The 19,282-nt window shown below is 37.8% G+C and overlaps 1 protein-coding gene across 8 annotated transcripts in view; it reads right to left on the reverse strand.

Moving 5' to 3' along the window:
- Positions 1 to 2,749: 2,749 nt before the first annotated feature.
- Positions 2,750 to 19,282, reverse strand: part of RGS12 (regulator of G protein signaling 12) — a 181,772-nt gene continuing 165,239 nt past the window's right edge. For 6 of the 8 annotated variants that reach the window (XM_073342641.1, XM_073342637.1, XM_073342638.1 and 3 more), the window contains 4 exons: positions 19,177 to 19,247; positions 18,460 to 18,613; positions 15,146 to 15,760; positions 2,750 to 3,346 (listed from right to left, as the gene is read on the reverse strand). In XM_073342641.1, the coding sequence (XP_073198742.1) occupies positions 2,988 to 3,346; positions 15,146 to 15,760; positions 18,460 to 18,613; positions 19,177 to 19,247 (1,199 nt within the window). In that variant the 3' untranslated portion in view covers positions 2,750 to 2,987. Of the gene's footprint in view, positions 3,347 to 15,145; positions 15,761 to 18,459; positions 18,614 to 19,176; positions 19,248 to 19,282 lie in introns of those variants that run through there. The other 2 variants (XM_073342643.1, XM_073342642.1) reach the window with 1 other exon arrangement.

Consider the following 19,282-nt stretch of genomic DNA (forward strand, 5'->3'; position numbering starts at 1 on the left):
CTTAATACAGCTTTGAAACTTTACTATAAAGAAGAAAAATGCTTTTTTAAATCTTAATTTAAATGAAACAAGCACTGAAACAGTTTCCTTACCTTGTCAAACCTTTTTAAAAAACTTTCCCCGTACTTTTAGTAGTTTATGTTTAACACAGTACTGTAGTGTACAGTATTTGCTCCTTTTTTTATTTTTTTCTCTCTGCTGCCTGATTACATACTTCTGATTCCAAATGAGGTGTGTAGTTGATCGGTTAGTTCATAACTCTGAGGTTCAACTAAAGTTTAGTAATGATAGCAGAGGCCTGGGAGGCACATTCAAAGGTGTCATTAAGATCTTGGTCACAGAACTCCCTTTGGTTTCAATGGGAATTCTGCAACAGAGGATCACTTACAGGATCAGGTCTTTGATGAGTATACATGCAGCTAAGGCAAGTTACAGTGTCCCACCAAAATTTTGATCAGGAATCATCCTAGACACCAACTACTGCATTTCAGTTTTAAATATTCACTACAGTACTGGGGCAGGAGTTGATTTTCAAAGACACACCGCAAGGTGCAACATATTCAGGGGCAGATGGCAAGGAGCCCATTTGCTGGGGATTACTGATGTGTGAAGATACTTTGCTTTGATCAGAGCAAAGCTCTCAGCCGAAAACATGGACATTTATAAAGATGAAAACCTGTCCCGCCAGCAGTGAATTTGTATCATAATGGTGTCACTACAATGACACAAGACAGCTGGAATATGGGGAAAGGATCTTAAAGAATACAGAGATGTTTTAAATTATCTCTCAAGATAATTATACTAATCCTATAGATGCAGTATAAGAAGATATAGAATAATGTATCCTATGGACTACAATCTACAGCCAGTATGAAAACTTTGAAGACTTAAGGTCTCCATTTAGCCACAGAACAAGTAGCAGCTGAGTACCAGCAGGGAAAGCTCCCCCATACCGCATCACCAATGTCCTTTAACCACTACGTTATAGTGTTGACAAGTAACCACCAGATGCTAGTTTATACCAGCTTGTAGGCTCACTGCATTATTGCCTTAACTTATACCTACCTACGCCTCATCTAGCAAATATCTATACTTATAGGCTACACTAGGGATAAGAAGTTACTTCAGGCTCAGTGCCTATTCAGTCCCTGCCGGGATGACTGCACTTACTGCCAAATATGGTGGGTTTCTGTGATGTAGGCATCTAGCCACAGGGAACTGGACTCCCATAACCAACTCACTTCATTTACAGTCCGATGATAGCTTTCTGCTACCAACTGGCACAAGTAAGATTTGAATCACTAATTTAGAGCTGAAAGTCTCTGTATCTCCTTATGAATACTCTGAGTTTTTCAATGCCCCTACTGTAGAAGATACTGCAGTATCAGCCCAACTTTAATGTTATTCTCAGTCCAATCTTAATTTTGGAAATTTGTTAAGGAGCAGCTGTTTTTCATGACAGGTATATATTACTCATCCACCAACAACTGTATTAAAAAAAGTAAACAATCCTGAGCATACAATTGACTGAGCTGGGTTTAATGTTAGCAAATGTGTTCCCCAAACCTAGGGCCAAAGTCTCTACTGGTGTAAATAAGTGAAACTCCACTGAAGTTAATGGAACTGTGCCCATAATTCTTTACATTGGGAAGGTCTAATATTACTGTTGCATAATCTTAAGAATCTGCAAACCCTTTAGACATGGCAAATACATCTGAGCTTTAAAAACTGATTAATTTGCTATAGCATTTCCCCGTTATGAAAAAGTTCACAATTTGTGATAAGCTTCGTGAAGGAGGAGCAATGAAAAATAGGTTACTTAGCAATAACAGTAGTTCTCCAGATTTATTGCCTCTTCAGATCCACAATCTAGGAGCCATGCACTATGCCTCATGAGTCCCAGAATCAATTCAAAGCAGTGAACCGATATGCAACTTAATGTATACACTCAAGACTGTCAAACAGAGATTGATAGAGGCCCATGCTTCACATTTCTTCAATACCTCTTTCAGCTCCCAGAATCATTACTAATTCAAAAGAAATGGGAAAGAAAGAAGAACAAGTGTAGATCTGCAGAGACAATAAATTTAGAGAACAGCCAAGAATCCTTTCTTCTTCCTTCATAATTACTCACTAGTTTAGAAGATTAGCTAAAAATACCAATCTAACCTAGAAGGAGGAAGAGGAATATTTAATTATAGATTAAAATAAACTCACAGACAGAGAGAGAACAGTGCCATGTAAAGATTTGGATGACCTCCATGCAGCTGCTTTATAAATCACTGCTATGGATATGTTACCAAGGCAAGCTACAGAAGCTGCTATTGCTCTGTCTGAATGAGCTTTATGGCTTTCTTGAATCTGGATTCCTGCCTGTGTAAAAAGCATGCTAGAATGCATATATCCACTCAGGTAATCTTTATAACAAGATTGAACTCCCCCTGGATTTCTCAAATGCTATCAGTAGACAGGAAGATTAATGCTGTCCAAATAATAACGAATAGTACACTTCTCATCCAAAATACAAGTCTAGCAGCACCAAGGAATACTGTGGACTAGGAAAATACATTAGAAGATTAAGATGAAAAACCAAAACCACCTTCTGTAAAAACCTAGGTGGGACTTAAAATGACTTTGTCTTTCTCAAAGACATTAAAGGATGGCTTTATTCCATGAGAATTTTAATCTCACCAATTTGGTCAAAGTACCAACAGGAACCATGATATGGAAAACAACGTTAGAAAGTCCATTAGGTGACAGAACAAAATTCAATGTCTCAACACTTTTGTTTAAATACTACTTTTCATTATACAGGTTCCAATTCATATAAGGACTGATCTTGGGAGATGCTGACTATTTTAAATGCCTATTGAAGCCAATAGGAATTGAAAACACTGAGTAACTTGCAGGAACATACTCATAATGCATAGCTCTAGTGCTAACGATGCCAGGCAAAAATGCTGAAGCTGTTAATTAAAAATAGAGATTTAAACAAAAGTAGCTTTGTATTGATTCTCAGCACCCTTGTTTTTCTCACTCTTGACAGTAATCAGAGAGGGGAGGTCTGATGTCCTATAAACTCCTGTCCGCATCCTCCCCTGGCAAGATCTCAGTTCAGAGATACAGCCTTCGAAGCTGAGGTTCCCTTCTGAATCATCACAGGATCGTGTGCCACTGTCTTCCAGTTTAACTCCATCCACATCAATTACTCTGTTTACAGAAGTGGGAAGATTATCCCTACCACCAGGAGGATTAAGGCTTCTGTTGGTCTTTGTTTTGTGAGAGCTTTGCTCACAGAAGTTTCCTGCAGCCCCTGGGGAATCTTTTTTCTTTCTGTGGTTCATACCTAACAAAGAATAATAATAATAAAAACACAAATTATGTATCTTCTGATTTATTGTAAACAGTTACAGTCTTTAAATTACACTGGGCAAACTCTTCTCTCAGGTCCTCACGGCAAGTAGTCAACCAGGGTATTCTACTATTCCACTGGGAGATTTATGTATGTACCAATAAGGACGGGGAAAAAATGCCAGTTTGGTACCTACTCAGGTGAATTTTGCCATAATTTAGTCTGTACCTTTCTTAGTTTAGAAATTGTAATTAGCATTATCCAATGTATACAAAAATGAGCATACAGTAAATGATGCCTTAATAGAACAAATTATTGTCCAGGATGAATCTCTACTGACTCCCCAAAAATTTTAACACCAGCAGGGGCAAACCCAAAGAGGAAGGATGCAACATTTCCAGCATCAGCCAGAGGATGAAAAAATAATGGAACAAAATGGGAGGACCACATTTCTTCATTTTATCACCTTATTGAAATATTATTTTTACTCAGCTCGAGATTCATCTGTTCCCAGAAGTTGCAATTCATTCTATTAAGCTGAAAGCTGCCAATTATGGACTGCTAGATTTCAGTGTAAGACCCAATGTAGCATATAGTAGGATGAGAAATAGCCTAGTTTGTTAATGGGGGGGAACACACCTTGTTTGAACAATGCTTGACAATTTTTGCCACCGGACTCCTCGTTGTTTTTGACAATCCTTGATTGTGTCTGATTTCTTAAAATAAAAGTTTAAGGGCTGAGAACAGTATCCACAATTGAGAGGAATTGTTACAGCTTGGGTCCATTCTCTGGCATTAATCATGCAATCTTATCATTATATCCCTGGTGCTCCCCTATCCCAAGTCTTCCCCATCCATGCTGGTAGGTCTCTCACATATTTTGTACAGTGCCCAAAATCGGTGCTTTGGGCTGAGCACTCAGGCTGAGCTTTTCAAAGGTATGCATACACTTAGAAAGCGTGTCATGTTAGCAAATACGTTTTAACTATATAATAAACATGATTTTGCCCAAAGTGAGAACTTTAATTACCCAGATACCTGTTGGAAAAATAATATGGAAAACACAAAATCTTCAATATGTTCTTGGAATGTGTTGGGAACAATATTTCATTTCAGAAGGTGGAGGAAGGTTGTTTTACATGTGAATCTGAAGGTGAAAGGCAACTTGAAAGTGACCATGAAATGATAGATTTCATTATTCTAAGGGAAGAAAGGAGTGATGGAATCAGAATAAGGAGAATGGACGTCAAAAAAGCAAACTTTAACAAACTCAGAGAACTGGAATGCAAGGTCCCATAGGAAAAACATCTAAGGAAAAAGATTGTTCAGGAGAGCTGGCAGTTTTTCAGAGAGACAATATTAAAGGCGAAACAATCAACCATCCTGATATGAAGGAAAGACAGGAAAGAAAGACACCAATATGGCTGCATCAAGAGCTCTTTAATGACCTGAAAATCAAAAATGAATCCTACAAAATGTGGAAACATGGACAAATTGCTAAGGACGGGTACAAAAGAATAGCACAAGCATGCGGAGACACCATTGGAAAGGGTAAGGCACAAAATGAGTTACACCTAGAAAGGGATATAAAAAGCAAAAAGAAGAGGGTCTACAAATACACGAGGAGCAAGAGAAAGACAAAGAAAAGTGCACACCTACTATTTAGTAGGGAAGGAGACCTATGAATGACATCAAGAAGACTGAGGACTGTAATACCTATTTTGTTTCAGTCTTCACTAGAAAGGTTAATTGTGTCTAGATGCATAGCACAATTAATATTAACAACAAGAGGGAGAGCAGGGAAGGAACAGGTTAAAGACATTTAGATAAGTTAGATGTATTCAAATCAGCAGGGCCTGACAAAATTCAGGGAAGGGTACTTAAGGAGCTAGATGAAGCAATCTCCAAGCCATTAGCAATTATCTTTCAGAACTCACAAAGGATGGGTGAGGTCTCAGAGGGCTGGAGAAGTGTAAACACAGTACATATCCTTAAAAGGGTGAACAAAAAGAAATCATAGATCAGTCTGCATAACTTCAATACCTGGAAAATACGGGAACAAATTATTTAACAATCAATTTCTAAGCCCATAGAGGATAATAGCCAACATGGATTTGTCAAGTGCAAATCATACCAAACCAATCTAATTTCCTTCTTTGACAGGGATAATCATGGAATCATAGAATATCAGGGTTGGAAGGGACCTCAGGAGATCATCTAGTCCAACTCCCCTCCTCAAAGCAGGACCAATCGCCAATTTTTGCCCTAGATCCCTAAATGGCCCCCTCAAGGATTGAACTCACAAACCTGGGTTTAGCAGGCTAATGCTCAAACCGCTGAGCTATCCCTCCCCCACATGGCCTAGTGAATGATGGGGGAAGCAATAGCTGTGGTATATCTTGATTTTAGTAAAACTTTTGACACAGGACCACCTGACACACTTATAAGTAAAGTTGGAAAATATGGCTTAGAAGGAATAACCATAATTTAGCCGCTCAACAGGCTGAAAACCACACTCAAAGATTAGTTGCTTTCAAACTGGGAGGATGTATCTAGTGGGGTCCTGCAGGGGTCTGTCCTGGGTCCAGTACTATTTCAATATTTTCGTTAATAACTTGGATAGTGGAGTGGAGAGTATCCTTGTAACATTTTCAGATGACACCAAGCTGGAAGGGATTGTAAACACTTTGGAGGATAGGATTAGGCTTCAAAACAACTTTGATAAACTGGAGAATTGGTCTGAAATCAACAAGATGAAATTCAGTAAAGATAAGTGCAAAGTACTACACTTAGGGAAAAAAATTAAATGCACAACTACAAAACGGGAAATTACTGGGTCAGAGGTCCCCAAACTGTGGGGCGTGCACCCCTTGTGGAGGGCATGGAGGAATACTTGGGGTGAGGGGCACAGCTGGGGCTCAGGCCAGCCCCCACAACACCTAGCTCTCTGCTCCTGCCCTGGCCCAAGGTGCCGGCCTCACACCGAAGTCCCCGCCCTGCCCCTGCCCCCAGCCTTGGCCCCCTTACTCCTGTCCATGTTCTTCCCCTCCCTGGAGCTGCAGCTCCACTCTGGGCCCCGGGGCGGGGGGGTGCAGGGGGGAGAAGGAGGACAGGGTAAGGCAGACTCAACCCTGAAAAGTTTGGGGACCACTGGCCTAGGTAGTAGTACTACTGAAACAAATCTGGGGTTTATAGCGGGTCACAATTTGAATCAGAGTCAACAATGTGATGCAGTTACAAAAAAGTCTAATATTCTGCGGTGTATGAACAGGAGTGTTAGATGTAAGACATGGGAGGTAATTGTTCTGCTTTACATATCACTGGTTAGGCTTCAGCTGGAGTACTAGCTCAAGTTTTGAGTGCTACACTTCAAGAAAGATGTGGAGAAACTGGAAAGAATCCAGAGGAGAGCAATCAAAATGATAAATGGTTTAGAAATCTGACCTATAAGGAAAAGTTAAAAAAATGAGTACGTTTATTAGTCTTGAGAAAAGAAGACTGAGGGAGGACCTGATACAGCCCTTAATGTATTTGAAGACTGTTAATAAAGAAGGCTGTCTTCAGCTGTTCTCAAAAGTCCACTGAAGTAAAGCAAGAAGTAATTGGCTTAATCTGAAGCAACGAACATTTAGGTTAGATATTTCTAACTATAAGGATAGTTAAGCACTAGAATAGGTTACCGAGGGAGGTTGTAGAATCCCTGTCACTGGAGATTTTTAAGAACAGGTTAGACAAACACATGTCAGGGATGGTCTATGCATACTTGGTCCTGCCTCTTTGCAGGGGGATAAACTACATTGTCTCTCAAGGTTCCTTGCAGCCCTACATTAGTATGATTCTGTAAGAGCAATCATGTTTAAGAATATGATAGCTGGTTGTCATTAACCCTAGAGTGGAGCTCTCAGTTTAACCTCAAGCAGAAAACACATTTTTCAACATCATTTCCACTACATGCATCCGACGAAGTGGGTATTAACCCACGAAAGCTTATGCTCCAATACATCTGTTAGTCTATAAGGTGCCACAGGACTCTTTGCCATTTTTCAGCATGACTTTTCCTGTCTACACAAACTGCTAAGCAGGGGTTAAAGCAGTTTGAAACATGAGGAGGGGGAACACTCCCTATACTTTTAGTAGAGGAGGGGGAGCAGAGTTAGGCTATAGATATTCAGGCCTGTCTGTAAAGGCCTATACTCTAAGAATTTAGGTGTATTCTTATCACTTGGCTAGTTATAGAGGTATAAAAGAATCAAAATCACTGTCTGCCAGTGTAAGGGCCTTCTCTTACTGTGACAGTCTGAGGCCCTGTTCTTAGGCTAAGGCCTTTGGCTAAGCAGCAGAGGCAGCCATAACCTGGGAAGCGAACGGTCGCGTCCTCACATTCCAACCTAGTCACATTGAAATAAGGTGCTATTCGGCTGTTAAGAATACAATCCTGTCCTGATAATGCCTATCGCCTCCAGAGAAAGGGAAGTGCCTAGAAGATGTAAAAGGAAACTTAGTTTGATAGCATCCTGTCTGGCGAGAACTCACTTATCAATAGCTGGGATGTGAAATCCTCATTTCTGTGTTTGTTCTATCACTGTAGTCCCCATTTCCCTATTGTTTGGCTGCATAATCTCTGTCTGGTTCTGTGATTGCTTCTGTCTGCTGTATAATTAATTTTGCTGGGTGTAAACTAATTAAGGTGGTGGGATATAATTGGTTAAATAATCATGTTACAATATGTTAGGATTGGTTAGTTAAATTTCAGTAAAATGATTGACAGGTTTCAGAGTAACAGCCGTGTTAGTCTGTCTTCGCAAAAAGAAAAGGAGTACTTGTGGCACCTTAGAGACTAACCAATTTATTAGAGCATAAGCTTTCGTGAGCTACTAAGCAGAACTCAAGTTTTACTAAATAGTCTGCAGTCAATCAGGAAGCGAGTGTGTGTGTGTGGGGGGAATGGGAACAGGGGTGGGGAAATTGGAATCATGTTTTGCTCAGGGCAGGAATGGAAACAGAGACACAGGTAAGGCTCTGTGGTGTCAGAGCTGGGAAGGGGGACACTAAGGAAGGAAACTGGAATCATGCTTGCTGGAAGTTCACCCCAATAAACATCTAATTGTTTGCACCTTTAGACTTCGGGTATTGTTGTTCTCTGTTCATGCGAGAAGGACTGGGGAAGTAAGTGAGTGAAGGAATAAGCCCCCTAACAAGCAGCGTTCCCTGACACTCTCCTTTAAGATCCAGAGGTTGTCATGTTTAACATCATGTTAGTTAAAACATGTCAGTTAACATGTTTTCTATGATGATATATTTTCCCACAGGCAAGTAGGGGATTTAACCACACAACTCCCATGGGGATATAATATAACCCATGGGAGTTGTATGGCAAATTCCATAGCTGACTTTGAAAATCTCAATTAATGTCTTTATATTTATTCTGTAACACACCTAGTACACTTCCGGGTACCATAAGATCTGGGTACCATAATTATTAATAAACATACTAATTAAGATCACTTTGATATGAAGATGTGTAAAATTGCCTAGGATGCAAATGAAAGCAAATTTCATGCTGTTGCAGAGAATCCTTGAGAAAACTTCTGTACAGAGAGGTTTCTATAAAATTAAACTACATTCCAAATAATGCAATAATATTCCACTGCTTTAGATAAAGTGAAGAGGGATGCCTCAAACCGGAAATGTTAGCTTTTTTTACTTCCCAGGGAACTAGATGAAATTCTAGATAAACCAACTGAGTAATAGCAGAGGAAAGGCAGGAAGCTTCTTCTGGTATGTCAGCCTGCTAAATTATAGCTACCCTTTAATGGGGCCATATCAGATATATTATTGTGTTTATGTGGTAATATGTCAAACAAAGCATCAGCTTGATCTGAACTACTGTTTGCGTGGCATGGGTGAATAAATACTGTACTCCTACTCCAGAACGTTTGTTCTATATGAGGCAATGAAATATTTCTCTTACTTCTCTTTATTCTATCCATAAGAACAGATCTCTGGCTCTACTTTCATGTCCTTTTAAAAATGGTATTCTCTGCAATGCCAGATTATACTAACAACAACGAGCAAGAACAACGAATAGTTTGCACTTATACACCAACTTCTGTCCAGGAATATAAAAATGTGATATTATTATTAATATTTTGTTATATAAATTAATGAAGCATCATATCACTGTGAGGAAGTACTGTGTTGTTCTCATTAAAGACATTTAAAATTTTTCTTTAGTGCCCTTTACCATCATATCTAAGCAATCAGTATTGTACAAAACGCCTTAAACTTCATTTTTTGCAAGGATAAAAATAGAGGAGATAAACAGCAAACACAATTAAGGTATAAAAATAATGAATGACATGGAGAGGGTAAACTGTGTGGTCCTATTTACTCTCTTATATTATAGGAATGGGATAATCAATGAAATTGAAAGTCAGCTAAGTGAACACTGATATAAGTCAATACTTTGTTATGCAGCACAGTTAGCCTGTGGAATTGCCATCTGATAGCATTACAGCCAAGGACCAGATGCTCAGCTGGTGTAAATTGTCCTAGCTCCATTGATTTCAAATGCAACAATTTCTACAAGTTGAAGAGCTGTCTACAAAAATTTAGAAGGATTAAAAAAGAACTGGAAGTACTTTAAGATCTACCAATGAAAAGCTCTGTGTAAGAACTAAGTATTATTGTTATACTTCTATGGATAATTAAAACATCTACAACTACACTGGAGCTCAGCTGTAACTAAAAAGGCTCACCAAGGTGAGTACGGATTGCACAGCTGGGCTCTTACATAGGATTATAAACAAACAAAAAGCAAAAGTTTGGAAGTCTGAATGCTTAGGAGGACATGTGCTCATGTTTGCAGTTTCCAAAGAGTTAATGAACAGGCAATTCCTTAGATAACCTCATCTTCTGGTTTCTTTCATCATTCCCTCCCTTTCGTTTAGAGTCTATATATTGTTACTATTCACTCATGCTGATTGTAAAAAATCCTACCATGAAAAGGTGTATGCATTTATGCAGAGTGCACAGTACTTCAGTGGATTTATTGCTCTTTTGTATGAACCATACCTTGAACTGAGAAGCAAATCTAAGCAAGGTACTTGGATTTTCTCAGGTAGTTTCTTTAAGACTCATGAAATATTTTATTGGGGGAATTCTGCACCACTGTGGAATGTAGAATTTTGCAAAATTCCCTGTTTTCTCTGAAGAATTTCTGGCCACCACTAGGGCCACTGGACTCTGCAGTGGCCAGCTTGCAGTGAGTTGAGCGCCCAGCCTGGCTAGGCTGGAGGCTGCATGCTCTTTGATCCTCATTCTCCCAGGGACGGGAGATGGCCTGGGACACCCAGCTAGCTCTGGCAAAGGGTGAGGAAGGGCAGGGCCGCAACACACCATGTCCCCCGGTGAGACAGTAAAGAAGTAGGAGGGGTGTAAAGGCTCTGGGGGTGCTGGTGTCTGGGCTGGGGGCTGCCCCATGGCTGGGCTCTGTGGAGAGGTGGGTGCTGGTGTCTGGGGGTGCCCCATGGCTTGGCTCTGGTGGGAGCGGTGTGTGGGTGTCTGGGCTGGGGGGGTGCCCTATGGCTGGGCTCTGGGGGAAAAGGGGTGTAGGTGTCTGGGCCAGGGGGTGCCCTGCAGCTGCGCTCTAGAGGGATGGGAGTTCATGTGTCTGGGCTCTGGGGGCCCCACACAGCTCCCTCCAGCTGGAACTGGGTTGCTGTAGGGGTTTCTTTAACTCTCTACTCCTGTGGGGTTTTTTTTCCTGTTGTCTGTATTGTTGACATATGTGTTGACAGGTATTTTGAAATAAATTATCACAATAATTTAAACTGGAGTGATTACTGTATATTGTGTTATTTTAACAAATAAAATATGCAGACTTTTTGAGAATTTTAAAATATTGTGCACAGTTTTTAATTTTTTGGCACAGAATTCCCCCAGGAGTAAATATTTGACCAAGTGCAGACATGCTCAAGGTAACTGAACATACTTTGGACATTTTAGAAAAGGATCTACCCACCAAACACATGGTATAATGCTCAGGGTATAATACTTTGAGGAAGTAAATAAAATATTTTAGGGCTTGTTGGCATAGTCACGACCTCCTGCAATGCTATATGGTAAAACAGAGCAAAATTTAAACTACCTTGCTGACTCCAAAACCAGCCAGGACTGGGAACTAGTGCATTCCATCTCTGAGGTTAGGGAGGGAGGACCAGAGATGGAATGCAGCTAGAGTAAATAGGAGTAGTTCCATTTACTTAAATCTGATGTGGTGATTTACACCAGCCAATGATCTACTCCAAATATTTTACATTAACTACAAACCTTGTGAGCAGAAGGAGCACATAAATTGTGTGGCACAATTCCTATAACTAATTACTTAGTGGTGTTGAATGGCACCAGAATCCAATTCTTTTTCGTCAGAAAAACGGTAGCTTCAAGGTGTGGCCTTTAATACTGGTGATTTTGTAGATGGTCTTCTAGTCTCTGAGTCTGTACTGAACCAATATGTTGCTGGAGAGACCATATTTCAGATGTGACTTAAAACAGAGGATCTTCCACTGTGATAATTCAATATACGATGGCACTTTTCTTAGTGGGGTTTACCTTGATGCCCTAGCTAATTGCATTCTGTATGCCTCAAATTACTTCTGTAGTTTCATCTGGAAACAGTCCTACGCTGTTGGGAGTAGGACTGTAAGCTATTAGACACCGATACATGGCTGCCTTTCAGTGGGGATGAAATGATCCCCATACTGGTCTATAGTGTGCACATTATTTTATTATGTGCTTTGGGACCTTTGAGATGAAAATTACATTTCACATTTTTATAGGGCTTTCATTTAATTGTATAAAGCTATCATATTTAATTATGGCAAAAGCCCTCAATGGTGTCTGTGACACAAAGGTAAAGTACATGATCACTTGTCCTCAGAATAAAAATGAAAATCATTACATTCTGGTGTAATTCCACAGGGAGATTATTAGTTATCTGTTGTCAAAAAAGTCTGTCTCTGCCTTCAAACAGGGAATTGCAGCAAGGGGTTAAAAAGGGCTTTGTTTTCTTTCACAGAGACCAACAGCTGTAAGTTAATATACTGATACATTGGGAAAAATGGAGGCCTCAGTCAGCAAAAAAGGTTAAAAGATAAGGTGCTCCAACAGGCTTTGCAATCCTGCTGTGGAGAGGCCATCTCTAGAAGTGACAAGGGTAGTTCAGTCTCAATAGCTGAGACTGCCAAATGAAGGGGCCATTATGTTGGTGGCTTCACTTACAACTGAACTGAGAATACCAATTCACTTCAGAGACCAGTGAAACATTGGTGACTCTTACAGAGTAAGAAAAAGAAATGATTGAGTACAGGATTTAGCCCATGAATCCAAAGACAGAAAATAATCTCTTTTCAGAGAATTCAATGTTGTTACTATTATTCAAAGTCGTCGTCGTTCTTACTCAAAGAATCAAAATACACTTTGTATGTGACAGGAGGTAACAAGGAATTCAAGAAGTAAAGATTTCTAAGATTTAAATACTTTGTTTTTCAAATTACAACATGGTTTACATTAATTGTAATAGACATACTACCCACACTGTATAAGTACTACAGGCCAATCTGCTTTCTTATCTGTCCGTAGGTGTGTGCCTGCAGCTGCCACTGATTTCAATGGGAGCTGCCAGAATCTAAATGCAACATCTGGCCCTATTTAAAGGGCCTGTATTTAGGATATTAAATTTTCTCCTCATAATTTCTCTACTATCAAGTTTGTCTCATTGTAATTTTGTTAGTTGATACCTATTAATATGTATGTTACAAGATCTGAACCGATACCACTATGTTAAATAGATGAACCAATATTAGGACATTTAAAATATAGTAAGGTTAATGTAATATTTACATTTTAATTGCATTCAATCTGTTAAATTAGGCCTGTAAGTTTCTACAAAGACAGAATATTTTTAAAATAATGAAGAAAATCAAAGCTTAAACCAGTCTTGTATAAGTAGGTATAGAATTTATTACTCCTGAAAGAACAAAGATACAAAATACATGTGAAAACTACATAAAGATCTCTACAAAGTGAAATTAGAAAGTAAGAAAAGTGACAGTACAGCAGTTACACAGAAAGGTATGGCATGCATTAAAATATTGTAAGTTCATAATGTTTTTAAGTGCAAATGTTCTTATATCAGCTTCCATTGAAAAGGATGCAAATTGAATTCCATCTTGTACACTCATCAAAAGGACATTGACACAGATATATAAATATGTACATAAACATGTCTTAAATACACTTTGTGTGTTCTCCTATGGAGGCATCTGGATTACAAGTCTGTTTAAAATCTAATTTAAAGAATTAAACTGGTAGCATTTATAGAACATTTTGCAACTACTGTTAAGATAGAGCTTGTTTTGTTTTGTTAAGAGCAGCAGGATGCAATAGTTCACATTGCCATTTGTAAGCATGTAACAATCAAAGAAATATTTACAAATCATTGGCAGTACAGATAAGAAACAGGATCAAATACTCTCTGTAAAAAGATAAATAATTCAAATGTATATTTTCACATCACAAAGAAATGTGAAACAAATCATGGCACTGAAACATCAAAAATAACTTTAGCACAGAAACCTTTTCTTATATTTTTCATTAAAGAGTACAGTACAATGACTGTAAAATGTAAATGCCACAACACTCATTATCTATCACTTCTTGTTTCTGGTAATAGCAATTATTATGAGTTCATGTTTATGAGGAATAATACTGATCCGTGATACTGCTGAAACTTACATTCTAATGTCCTCCATTTTCTTAAAAATGGTCTGCTATAATAAGCTGTTTCAAATATGAAAACTTTGGGAATTATATTTTAATGCAATCTATTGCTTTGGGTACCAAAGGAGAAAAGAGAAACAGTGTAAGGGTTATATTTTTAGATAAAAATATAATTTATTAAAGATTAAAAATATTCAAGATTTATCCTGTTTCTGTTTTACTGTAAACAGTGCTGCAATTTTCAACATATATTTAGAGTTCTTCCTACAACACCGGAACTGCCAAATGTTTTTTTTTTTTTAAAATAGTGTGTGTGGGGGGGGAGGAAATAATTAAACTTGTGATACTAAAAACCCTAATGATTTAATCTCATTGTTACTAATGGTTCAGAAAATGTTACTGAGTCACTGGTAAGCAGGTCAGATATTTCTATTTAAGTATTGTGTGATGTATGAGATTAAACCATAAATTACTTAATTATAGCATCAGAGGAGTAGCCATGTTAGTCTGTATCCACAAAAACAATGAGGAGTCTGGTGGCACCTTAAAGACTAACAAGATTTATTTGGGCATAAGCTTTCGTGGGTAAAATAACCACTTCCTGCATCTGAAGATGGATAAAAAACCACCACCGTGCATCTGAAGAAGTGGTTTTTTACCCACGAAAGCTTATGCCCAAATAAATCTGTTAGTCTTTAAGCTGCCACCAGACGCCTCGTTGTTTTAATTATAGCAAATATTGTGTTTGTTTTTTAATGTGTGCATTAAAGTCTCACACTGAAAGGTCACTTGCAGCCTTTCATTTTGTTTAGCACACACGTACTCAGTCCAGACAAAAATATGTTTTAAAGGCAACCAGAAATGTAACTTAACAGTGAATAAAGGAATAAAACTTATTTAAAATTAAAATGTAATGTGCAGAGATAGTTTTGTTTGTTTGTTGTAGTGATAAACAATATAAAGGGAAGATAATTTTACATAAAAGGAAAGACTATTAAAAACTAGAAATACCTGAATTGGATCTTTGATATCCAGAATTTTCCTGATTACCTGCCAGTGGAGTTGGTGGTGGATAGTTGGCTTCTGTGAGTTTACTGATATCTGATCGTGGTGTTGGTGGCGGCGGCAGTAAGGTGCTGTTAGGGCTACTAATATCTCCTTCAGCCACAAGAGTCAAGTCTGCTACATTTTCATCATCTATAGTCTGTATGCCTTCAGCCTGTAATTCTCTTGATTGCCTTTTCCATATTGTTGTATTGTTTTCCTGTACATGTGCAATTGGAGACAATGGGGCACTAAAAGGAACATCGTAAGTCTTCTGACTGTTGAGCGTTGTCAAAGCAGACTTATGTTTATTTTCTGAATGCCCTGTTTTCTTAATTGAATTTTCATTACAGTTTTGCATAGACTCCCGTTTTCCACTTGGCTGTGCACATTTATCCTTGCCATCATTTTTTGCAATTCTCTTGCTGAGACCTTTAGAGCTCACTGGTGTAGATGAGGGTGGTTCTTGTCCACTGGGAGGTAAACAAAGAAAATCAGGTAGAACAAGGTCTTCTTTCCTTAGCAGCCCACGTTGGTCATCTGCTCTGTTACTTTGAGCTTTGGATATGAGTTCAAAAAACTCTATTTAGAAGAAAACCCAAAATTGACAAATTTTTGTCAGAAAATGAAAGCCATTAAAATGTCAACCATTAGCATATTTATTCTCAATGAATACCTTCAGTTATTTTCAATGCTGCCTTGAAATTAGATTTTATATTAATTAGGAACTTTTTCAATTGCAGCAATGTTCACTAGCAGCATTATAATTAAGATAATCAAGATTGCTTCTGTAAGCAGTTTTGCAATTTAGAACAGCTGCATTTCACTCTGGGCTAAAATTCTGCATACCAAGTCTGCGTCCTAAACAAATTTTTTATTTTACGCATTAAAAATGAATCTTTATGTGTTTTTAATTCTTATTACATAACAAAGCTTTGGTCCGACTGAAATTTAACGGATTGTAAGATTAAGATGCACATTTGTATATTCTAAATGCTTCTTTGCACACCTCAATTTAAAAATAGTCAGCTCTCTGAAAGCTTATTGGTCCAGAATGTAGACAATCCTCTTACAAGACTTTTTTTTTTTCAGTTTAATAATAATGTGTCAATCTGGAACTTTTAGCCAAAACTTTGAATCTCATTGATGGAGTAGATTTAAGAGAAAAATCTTAGTTTTATCATAATGTTGTTTTGTGATTTAATATAATTTATATATGTGTAACTGATACACATTTAGGATAATTCATTATTTTGTTCTGGAAAGCCTCAAAGCTTAGCAACCAGAAATTTTAGACCTTGAGCCAAGAAGGATACCGCTCCCAAAAATGAAATAACTTAACTCCCAATGATAACTTAACCCTTTGGTACCAATCACCCAACTGCTTCAACATTGCTAAAATGGGACCTTCTCACATTCCCCTTACTCAGGAAGAAGGGCAGGATTACACCCTGGATCAAGCTCCAGGAGCTATTCTATCTTTACATTTCTGGAGATTAAAGTTCAAACTCATTTTAGGACCCACGTGAAATCAGTTTTGTGGTTTCAACCCAGTTTACACTGATTGTCCAAATAAAAAAAATCAACAAATTTCACTGCAAAACCAAAATGTTTAGTTTTAGCAACAATGTTTTTTTGACATAATATAAAGTCAGATGTTACACTCCTAGAACTTACTTTACTTACAACTTTCTAACACTACTTTTGGGTGGTTTGGCAGAATCAGTAGGAGTGTTGTGTGAAAATAATTTTCAATAGGTTTGCAAAATGTTAGAAAATACATGGAGTTTGAACCTAAAGCATTTTGTAGCCCCAAAATATAATTTTTGCAAAGTTTTGCAAAATGGCAGTATGCACATCAAAACATAAAATATTTCAGAAATGTGTGTGTTTTGGACAAAAGCTGATTCTTCCGGAATTTTCAAATTTCATAAAGATTTTTCATTAAAAAATGTTCTATAATATTCAATAGGTCTTTCCCAAACTTGGATCAATTTCACAAAATCAAAATAAAATATGAAAGACTCAGATTCTGAGGTCTTCAAATTATGTTAATATTTCACTTGGCCTCAATAAGAAAATGAATTTATAAGAATGGGTAAAACAAGCTACTCAAGTAGCAAACAGAAATAAATCAATCAAAACGACATTAACATGTTTTGCAGCAACATTCAGAAACTAACAGCCATTCACAACAATGGTTTCAGCTACAGTACTTCCTTGTGTACAAACCTACAGACAGTTATTCACTTATATAAAGTAATTTGTGTGCAGCTTTTTGCAGGATCGGGCCCTTTGTTTGAACATCAGGTGGTAATAATGATGAAATTTAAATTTTTGCCCTAGCTAGCATATGTGTTCTGATTTTCACATTTTATTTTGAAGCTAGTGGGATAGGAAACTGTTTCAAATAATCCTTGAGATTGGTGGGTGGGAGGGAGTAATATATAAAGATATCGACCCTTAAAATGATCTTATTCCTTCACCTCCCTGTGACCTTTATTATCTCTCATTTTTTCACATCAGAAAACATACACGGAAAGGCAAATTCTGCTGTCATCAGTGAAATCCCCATGAAGTGATCGTCTCTCAAAGATGTAATTTAGGGAAGAATTTGGCTCAGAAAATGCAAAATGACCAGTTATGGCACAGCCTTGTCTCTTGTACCATTTCTAGCCACCTTTACAGAACATTTACTGAATGAAAAGTAATCTTTCTGTTCTTGTCCACCACCCCACACAACCACCACCACCCCTTTTCAAGTAGTGGTAATCTGGCTATCATAGGCTAAGGATAAAATTGTCAAAAGTGCCAAAGTGATTTAGGAGCCTAAGTCTCCCTTTCAAAAGTAACTTAGGCCCTTAGGAGCCTATGAGACTTTTGAAAAGGGGATCTAAGTCCAGACTTTAAAAGTTGTTTAGGCACCTAAAGATGCAGATAGACATCTAGTGTGTTTTCAAAAGTTCTTAGGCATCTAACACCCATTGATTTCTCTGGGAGTTAGTAACCTCAGCCCTTTTGAAAATCCTGTTAGGCATCTTAAGATGAGATAGGTGCCTACATACCTTTAAGAACCTGCAGGCATGTTTGAAAATTTTATCCTAGACTTCAATAAATTAGCAGTTCAAAGTTAACAGCAACAAGCATATAAGGAACTTGCCTGTTATTTTCGTCATACAGTGATAAATGCACAGTCCTTATGATTTCCACAGTCATGAATTGGAATTATCATTTTCCCTTGAACACTAATGTTATTACATATACTTAAAAAGTTGACATACCCTCTGCTTCGTCCAAATTAATTTTCTGATATTTTTTTCCCCCAATCTTTGCAAGAGATTCTTCTCTCTTTGATAGCCGAGCATCCCTAGCATTTTTTCCATTTTCGCCTTTTATTTTAATTGAATTAGACTTTCCTAGAGTTCTTCCCTCTCCCTGCATTAGAAGGAAAGTTAAAGTACTTCTTACAATTAGGATATACCACAAAATGTGCGTAATAGATTCTAAGTGAATAAAAAGGATATTTTATAAACAGCTCTCTCTGATTAAAAAATACAACAAATGTTATAGCTTAACCATTACAAAAAAGATTTAACACTGCACACCAAAAAAGAAAAAATCCCATTTACAAAGAGCAAATTGCTTGCACAGCAAAATTTACATGAAAGTAGTAGGCTCAAGCACTTGCCTTGGCTTTCCAAGAAAGTTAATGGGTTTTGATAAAGATGATCCACTCAGCTGATATAGAAAGCCAAGAATATAAAAGCCATAAAACACTCACTGCTACTCAATTCATGGTTGCACACTGGTGAAAAAGCAGGATTAAACCCCCACAGATGAAGTCTGACAGAAAGAATAGGATGATTTATAGCTGCAGCCAATTCAATTAGGTAATCTGGACACTGTTTTTAGCATAGATACCTGAAGCTTCTACTTTATGATGAGAGAAGAAAATAAAAGGTAATCTGAGTGGCAGAAATCATTTAAGAAAAACTTACTGTAGATGACTGATTTCTTGAAGTAGAAGTTACAACCGTACTTTGTTTTACTGGGGCGCCTTTTTGTCTATCTGTGAACATTAAAATAAAAATGTCTTCTATAATT

The sequence above is a fragment of the Lepidochelys kempii genome, chromosome 4 (genome assembly GCF_965140265.1).
Source record: "Lepidochelys kempii isolate rLepKem1 chromosome 4, rLepKem1.hap2, whole genome shotgun sequence".
Taxonomy (NCBI): domain Eukaryota; kingdom Metazoa; phylum Chordata; order Testudines; family Cheloniidae; genus Lepidochelys; species Lepidochelys kempii.